Source organism: Phragmites australis, chromosome 2 (assembly GCF_958298935.1).
Source record: "Phragmites australis chromosome 2, lpPhrAust1.1, whole genome shotgun sequence".
NCBI lineage: Eukaryota > Viridiplantae > Streptophyta > Magnoliopsida > Poales > Poaceae > Phragmites > Phragmites australis.
Window position 1 is genome coordinate 15,321,615 of NC_084922.1, and position 8,879 is coordinate 15,330,493.

General features: G+C 42.4%; 1 protein-coding gene across 1 annotated transcript; it reads left to right on the plus strand.

Annotated features, from left to right (window-relative positions):
• The first annotated feature begins 2,080 nt into the window (after positions 1-2,080).
• Positions 2,081-6,025, plus strand: LOC133900845 (neutral/alkaline invertase 1, mitochondrial-like). The gene is made up of 6 exons (XM_062342102.1): positions 2,081-2,926; positions 3,726-3,891; positions 4,026-4,237; positions 4,509-5,002; positions 5,150-5,198; positions 5,288-6,025. Exons 1-6 carry the CDS (start codon positions 2,294-2,296, stop codon positions 5,609-5,611), a joined length of 1,878 nt encoding a protein of 625 aa, XP_062198086.1. The 5' UTR covers positions 2,081-2,293; the 3' UTR covers positions 5,612-6,025.
• The last annotated feature ends 2,854 nt before the right edge of the window (positions 6,026-8,879 follow it).

Below are 8,879 nucleotides of genomic sequence, written 5' to 3' on the forward strand. Positions count from 1 at the left end.
TGTATGGATCTATCATCAAGTATGAGTTAAGATTGAAAAGTATAATAGTAACTGACAAAAATGATTTCGAATTTATACCAACCGTTGTTGATTGGAAATCACTGTACAACTTCATAGATTGAAGTTTCTAAAATAAAGGTGTGCAACATTTCCAAGAAGAAATAGGAAAGAGAGTGGCCTTCCGAAGAGAAAAGTCACAAAGAATGCATTTCACGGTACGTGAAGGTTTTCTCACGTACCGGTCAACCTTATCCATCCGTCCGTTGCTCAACCCATGCACATGCGACGGACGGGCCGGAAAGGATTCGCTTACGGTGGAGCTTGAATAGAACGTCACAGGCAGGTGGGACGACTTCTCTCGTCCGTTGTTGGACCCAGGTGTCAGTGACAGTGGTCGGAATGAGTTGGTAAGCCGGTGCGTACCCGTTCTTCCTGTACGCGGATAGCAACGGTGGGTGGCGTGCGCCTCTTTTTAATTCTTTTCCCCGACACGCTTTCGGTTAGTATTTCCGATCCGATTCGACGACTCGCAGCGTCCCTTGTCTTCCCTTGGGCGCGCTCTTGTCTTTCCCCGACGGACGGCGGCTGTCTTCGAGTGTGCAATGACAGGAATACCCTCTCCTCACCTTCACTCTTTCTATCTGTTTGCGATGAATTGGCCATGGTTTTTTCTTGCTACTGGTAACCAGCGGCGGAGCTATGATTTTCGCAAGGCTGAGTCATAACTAAAGTAGTGTTTGGTTCGGTTAAATGTAACGTATTTGGATTACAGTGCTATTTGAAGTAGTTAGTTAGCATTTAGCTGCGGTGTCCTATAATCAAAAGCAGCGGTAACTGAAAATATGCCAACGCAAAATCGATATCGGAAAAAATTGGACGTATCTCATACTGTTACCGTGTGCATCGATTCACCATCTCCTTATCTCTCTTTCGCTCGCGAGTCTCCTCATGCACACCATGCATATGATGGCCATAGGCCTCTTCTTCCTCCTCATCACCGGTATGTGTTCCCTCTCTAATTCGTCTCCCGCACCATCCACTGCCCTCAAGCGACGCTTTGGCGCCCACATATTTCTATTACCAGTGTAATACAATTCTAATTACGTTTGCGTTACAAATCTTAAACCAAACAATACTCAGAGGTTAGAACTATCCATATCAGGTTACATATGAGATATAACAAAAGTACATAACAAATGCACAATGAATATCGCATCCAACGTATCCATGAAAACCAATTCTACAATATATATTTTTTAAAATAAATTTGATTAACCAGAATGACGGGACGACAATAGCTTTGCTAAACATATTAGTATCAAACGTCACAGAAAGGGCACCTAATTTGATTTTTTTCGCAAGGTAATTTTGACCATCCATATTATCCGATAAAAGAAAAGTATACCACAAACTCCATAAAACTATATACTCCATACGAGCCATAGCAATATTAGTAGCTTATTTCTGACGTAGAGAACTAGAGATGCTAGGTAAAGCTGAACATCTTACGCGTAGGGAAGAAAACTTCACCGTTCACACCTCTAAATTACTATATAAATATATTACTTTTTTCGATCATAAATACACAATATTTTAGATAATATATGACTTTTAATATATAGCTTTGATCACTATTCTTATTAGGACATATTTATAAAATCTAATAAATTTATAATAATATGAAATTTTTTAAGATAAATATACTCATATAAATTTAATATTTATAAACTAAATATTTTAAAAACTATTATTAATTAAAGTTTTAAATATTTAACTGAAGCTTATCCAAAATGTAATATTTTTATAATTGGAGCGAATACGTACACAAGAGCGTCCAATTTTATCACGTCTTAAAACTAAGTTCATGCACGTTGGTAATCTAAATTTAGACCAGCCCTCGACAACTAATTACATTGCACTGCAAAAAAACAAAAATAGAGAGCACGATTTCCACGATGATAATTTCGCCCAGCCCGGAAATCCAAAGAGGGACAACGACCGAATCCAAATCCCCCGCATTTAGCCAACGGGTTTGGAAAAGAAATACTAAAAAAACATGCGCTCTAAAACCAGGGTGGGTCCCACCAACTACCCGCCCCGATCTTTATAAAACTCCGCCTCTCCCTCCATTACTATTTCCTGCGCACCGAACCACGCCTTGCAGTTTCGCAGATCAACCCCTCGGGGAAGCCTTATTTACCAAAAAGTAACCTTCGCCTTGCTGCCCTTTTACGCCTAGCCCCCTTCAAACTTTCCTCGTCTCGCGCCTGTGCCCTTCGCCGGAGTTTGCCATATGAATGGTCAAACCACGATGGGGCTCGCCGCCGCCGCAGCCGCAGCCGTGAGGCCGTGCCGCCGCCGCCTCCTCTCGTCCGCCACCGCCGCGGCCGCCGCGACGTCGGCCACAGCGAACCCGCTCTTCCCCAGATTGCCCCGCCCGCACCACCACACGCACGGCCGGCGCTTCCCCTTCCTCGCCTCCGCGGCGTCGCAGTCGCAGGCCTCGCAGACCGGCCCGGCCGCCCCACCCACCCCTGTCCCCGTCCCGTCCGACCCCCGCGCCGCCGTCGCCGGCAACCTCCCCTTCTTCGACCGCGTCCTCTTCCCGGACTCGTTCCCCCTCGAGACCCCGCCCGCGGAGGAGGACGTAGCCGCGCCCCAGGCCGATGAGGCGGTGGCACCGGCCGTGCCCGCGAGGGAGGAGACCGAGACGGAGAGGGAGGCGTGGAGGCTGCTGCGGAGGGCGGTCGTCAGCTACTGCGGCGAACCGGTCGGGACGGTGGCGGCGGAGGACCCCGAGTGCACGGAGACGCTCAACTACGACCAGGTCTTCATCAGGGACTTCGTGCCGTCCGCGCTGGCCTTCCTCATGCGCGGCGAGACCGAGATCGTCCGGAACTTCCTCCTCCACACCCTCCAGCTGCAGGTGAGCATCTCGCCGCCAATTCGGATCCTGATGCGTGTGGTTAATAGCGTGCACGTCAGGTTTTTCTGTGAGTTGTGGGAAGAGAACACCGAATTTTGCATCTCTAGGAGATATTTGAGGATTTTTACAATGTTCCATTTTGCCGAGTAATTATGTCGCTTTCGTACGATAGTGTGATGAAGTAGACATGGTTTCATGCTGGAGCCTTTTTCCGTGTACCTGTTTCACTCTTCAAAGAAAGATAAGATTCGGTGCTAGTTTACATGCCAGTAAAATGCAAAAAAAGATCCATATTGAATAATTAAGATAACAGCATGGTAAAGATCTAAGATGAACAATTACTAACTTATTATCCTTTTGCAATTCTGCTGGAACAAACTAGCCATATACTAATAATTCTGGATCAACCTGAATCTGAGACTTTACAAAAAGATTATTTTCACTGGGGCTTGATGGATTGGAAGAGTTCTTGTTTGAAACCTCTTACCAAAACTAAATAGCATGCGTTTGCAATCATACTGCTCTTGTTGAATTCGATAGATGACTATAATCAATACTAAAGTGAGGAAAGGTACATGAAGTAATTTTCCTCTGAAGATTCTGAAAGCTGATTCAGTCAGATTAAAAGACCATCTAACAAGACTTTTGTCAATCTCATACCGCTCTGATGCAACACTTCTGTTTATCGTTAAACTGAATAAAATGTTTTCATTGTTCCTGAACTCCTCTTTATTTGCTTGTTTTATATGAAGTCTTTTGAGCTAGCTTCACTGATCACACCATTTTTTTTTATGAATAGAGCTGGGAGAAAACTGTTGACTGTTACAGCCCTGGACAAGGGTTGATGCCAGCTAGCTTCAAGATTAGGACCGTGCCACTTGATGAGAACAATGAAGGATTTGAGGAGGTCTTGGACCCTGACTTTGGCGAGTCAGCTATTGGCCGTGTAGCTCCTGTGGATTCTGGTATATCTCTTGTGCCAACATAAGCTGCATATAAGACTCTTCCTTTTAAAGTTATTTGTCGTTATAGATAATTTCCGGATTAACAATCATGGCATCTTTGTTCTGCTATTTTAACCCAATTTATCTGTTGGCAGGACTCTGGTGGATTATATTGCTGAGAGCTTACTGCAAGATTACAGGGGACTATGCTTTGCAAGAAAGAGTTGATGTGCAAACGGGAATCAAACTGATACTGAGTTTATGTTTGTCTGATGGGTTTGACATGTTCCCAACTTTACTGGTTACAGATGGATCATGCATGATAGACAGGAGGATGGGAATACATGGGCATCCTCTTGAAATCCAAGTAAGTTGAATTATAATTGCTTATGACTTAATTCATTAGTGCTTTAAAGAATGATCTTTCCTGAACAACTGTGCGAACTTACCAGTTTATACTTGCTGTAGATAGTGAACCTACTGATAAAACTTAGAATGTTATTCACTAATAGGAAAAAGTTTCTTACGCGGTATTAATTTAATTTGAAAGAATATGTGCTGGTCTGCTATTTTGAACCCAGATTTATTTAACATATCAGCGAAAGATATGTACTTACAAAGTTTTTTCTGTTACACAGGCTTTGTTCTACTCTGCTTTACGATGCTCACGAGAAATGCTTGTTATGAACGATGGATCAAAAAACCTCATCCGTGCCATTAACAGCAGGCTCAGTGCGTTATCTTTTCACATCAGAGAATATTACTGGGTTGACATGAAGAAGATAAATGAGATATACAGATACAAGACAGAAGAATATTCCCATGATGCAACTAACAAATTCAACATTTATCCTGAGCAAATCCCTTCCTGGCTTGTTGACTGGATTCCTGAGAAAGGAGGTTACCTTATTGGGAATCTGCAGCCAGCTCACATGGATTTTAGGTTCTTCTCTCTTGGCAACCTTTGGGCCATAGCTTCATCTCTAACTACTCCAAAACAAGCTGAGGGAATACTTAGCCTTATTGAAGAAAAATGGGACGATCTTGTAGCAAACATGCCCCTCAAGATATGTTACCCTGCAATGGAAGATGATGAATGGCGCATTATTACTGGCAGTGATCCTAAGAACACGTAAGCATTCTTGTATGTTTAATCAAACTTTCATACTGTCCTTCCATATTTGGTTGGTGACATATCCATCTATGAGTCTCTGATTAAACTTCTCTTTCCTAAATATCACATCAATTGTTGACATCTGACCATTTTGTGTATGTGCAGCCCATGGTCGTATCATAATGGTGGATCTTGGCCAACCTTGCTGTGGCAGGTACATTCATATAGAAACAATGTTTTCAAATTGTTTGCTCCATTTTAGCCTGTAGATCATTGCCGAATGATCTTTGTTTCTGTATACAGTTTACATTGGCTTGCATCAAAATGGGGAGACCGGAGTTGGCCCGGAGGGCCATTGCTGTGGCCGAGGAGCGACTCTCAGATGACAAGTGGCCAGAATACTATGACACCCGTTCTGGAAGATTCACTGGGAAGCAATCACGATCTTATCAGACATGGACTATTGCCGGTTTTCTGACCTCGAAGATGTTACTGGAAAACCCGGAGCTGGCTTCTATTCTGACCTGCGATGAGGACCTTGAGCTGCTTGAAGGCTGTGCTTGCTGCCTCTCTAAGAAAAGGACTAGGTGTTCACGCCGTGCAGCCAAGTCACATGCCGTTGAGTAAAGCAGCGAATACACAATGTATACTACCGATTGAGAATTAACCGAGGCGGACACTCTCTACCCATGTACATTAGTATAGGTTTATGTTAGATACGATATCCATCCATTCATTTCCTCAGTGGCCGCTCATTATTTTTTGCTGAGCTGCCATTGATGGGAACTACCCTGGGTGATACCGGTGGTCGAAGAGAGCAAAACCTATTCACGTTTTTGCTCTCATGTACACAGAAAAATGAAATCTGTTCTTGTGTTCGATCCGCCCGGTGCTCCTTATTTGGGAGCGCTGCGAAGCCCTAACCATTGTATTCCTTGTCAGTGCTAAAGCTGTATGTTCGTATCATTCGCAAACTGCACTGCGACACTATGTACCCCGTTCTCTTCATCAACTATATGAGCACTATGATTATAACCTTTATCTATTCGATGTTGAGATGCTTGGAATTATCTGGATGTTGGGTTGCTTCGAATTGTCGTATGTTGTATCTCTACATCGTGTGCGTGTTCAGCATGTTGCACTTTTTGTGGGCCTAAGTTCCAGGAGCATATTCTTGTCATGCTGTTCAGCAAACAGAACATCTAATCCCTGAAAATTGTTGACTATTCTGAATGGCACAGGTGGTAGGCAGTGGACTGTAGATGTATTTTGAGTGACTGTAATACTGGTTGGATATTTGGTGCCACTCCATGAAAACAAGATCGTTCCTTTTTGCTTCCAGATTGAGATTGACCACCTCGTCAGGACGATTAAAGTGTTTATCCGTTTCTTCTTGCTTTTTGGAAGGTTGACGGTGCTTGTGTACCACCAGTCTAAAAGCCGTGATTTGTCACTCTAATGCTGTGGTGGTCTTAACCCATTGAAACTTCGTACCAAACCTAACAGCTGAAAATACAGTTCAGCAGGAGATGCTCAACATTCTATATAGATCTTATGTCCAGACTCCACATCCTTCTATGTATGAAATATTTGACTCGTAAAGGAGCCCACAACTTTCAAATGTATCTCCATGGAGAAATTTTTTTGACGAGCGCCCAACTAAGACTATCGAACTATTGCTTTTTTTTATCAGCAATAGCATTTACCCTATTACAGATTTCGAGTACCTTAGAGGAATTTAATCTCAGTATAAAAAACCTAGCACCTTACCATCAATGTTCTTCTGCTGAGCCTCCTCGTGGTCGAGGATACTGGCAGAAGTTGGCAGTACGTACAATGAGACCAACCTGCACACAAGAGGCAAAAATCTAAAGATAGGTAACATACGTAACTGTATTTATTAAATAGATAATATATTAGTATATTTGAAAATCTAAGTACCTGTATTTGACACTTCAAATACCAAAAAATCGATTCTAGTACTTAGAATACTGAAAAGTCCTGTATTCGGCACCTCAGGTGTTGAATACGATACTGTTCATCGTATTCGGCATCTCAGGTGCTGAAAACTCCCTGTATTCGAAGGTGCTGAATACAGTGACCAGTGCCGTATTCGGCACCTCATGTGTCGAATACAGGCCGGCCTAAAGCGACGGTTGCATCATTTCACTTTTGTCGCTTTTTTGAACCCACACGCTGATGTGTTTTGCTATAAAATACGAGCGGACTGGTTTTGTAGCACAATTTAGTTTTATCAGGGCATGAGCGAATAAATAAAGAAAAGAACTATATGAGTGAGTGTGTCGTAATTTTGTCGATATTTTATTATTCATTTAATATATTTGTGTAGGTAACTTTTAGGAAGTAACGTCGGGAGGATACAAAATCTAATTTGTCGAACAATAATAGTTGTGAAGTATAATTATCATATAACTTGGTATAGACGTTATATACACTGATAAACATTACATGTGATATGAGGTTTTTTGTCACTGCACGAATGGACCGTAACCATAAAAAGATGACGACAACAAACGTTGGTATGTATGGTACACCTAAAGACTAACTTACTAGTGTGCCACTGTTAAACCAAACATATTTTAGAGAATAAAATACACCAGATTATAATAGATGCTCTCTACTGAGTGCACCTAAGATATTTTTCCTTTCGCAGGGCATCAGGGCCCTCCGCTTTAGCCCGATGGACCCTCTCTCACTTCCTTTCCCTCTTTGCTTTGCGTGCCTCAGTCGTGTTGCGCTCCTTAGCTGCCATCCTCATACGCTCATCTTCCTGACACTTGAGCCATAGTTTCTCCTACTATTGCTCGTACTCCTAGCATTCGTACGCTTCCCTCCTCCACCGCATGCTCATGTCGATCCACCGCTTCAGGTGCGCATTTTGCTCTATGTCTATCCATTCTATGAAGTCACAGATAGGTGGAGGAGACTGGATAAATGAAACAAGATGGTAGATTAGTAAGACAACATATGAAATTGTACAAAAAGTATCACATTAGTGATATATGTCGCTATACCAGTGGGTACTCGTACGGTCTATGTCAAGGCTTGTCGTATTAGTAGTTGAAACACATGAAGAAGCATAGGCCATAGACGTAGGTGATGTCCTGGGACTCGCGAAGCGTACAAGGGTTGTCACAGAAGTACATCGGTGGTTCAACTTCCTGGGGGATGAAAATCCCCCAATATTTCTTAGGTGGGTTTGGTGGAGCTGAGGAAGACATTGTAGTTGAGAGAGCTGAGGAAGGAGTGGTCTATCCATATATGAGGTTGGGTTATTTATGTTGGCTGAGGCTGTTGCATGGACTGAGTGCATGAGTTTGGCTGGGGGCTGGAGCATAGAATTCTTTGTGAAAGCTGAAAAATTTGTGACATTGATGCTTGACAGAGATTCCTTATAAAAACTGTTGCTTAGTGTGGTCATTTCATTATGTAAAAGTTTAGTAATGAGTTACTGTTGCCTCTGCATGAAGGTATAGAATCCTATTAAAGCATTCCCTGTGAAAGCTGTTGATTTTGAGAGGGTGTAGAAGTAACATCTATCGCTTTGATCTTAATCCAAAGTAGAAGCCTGCTTTAAGCATTCATCCTAAAACAAGCACATCCCGAGGTTGAACAATTCATACAATCACATTATTGATTTTAGAGTTGCAATTAATATTAGTCCCTAAGGTGCTGGTAATACATTGACATGTCTAAAGCTTGAGTTCACAAATATCTTTCATATGTTGAAAATAATCGTGCTTGGATAGTACGTTAATATAATAAACTTACTATCACATTGATTTGACAAATAGTTCATAAAGAAAATAAATTGTCCTGCCTACCATTTGCATAGTTCATAGTGCATAGATGTTGAATACCTAGATCATGTCAA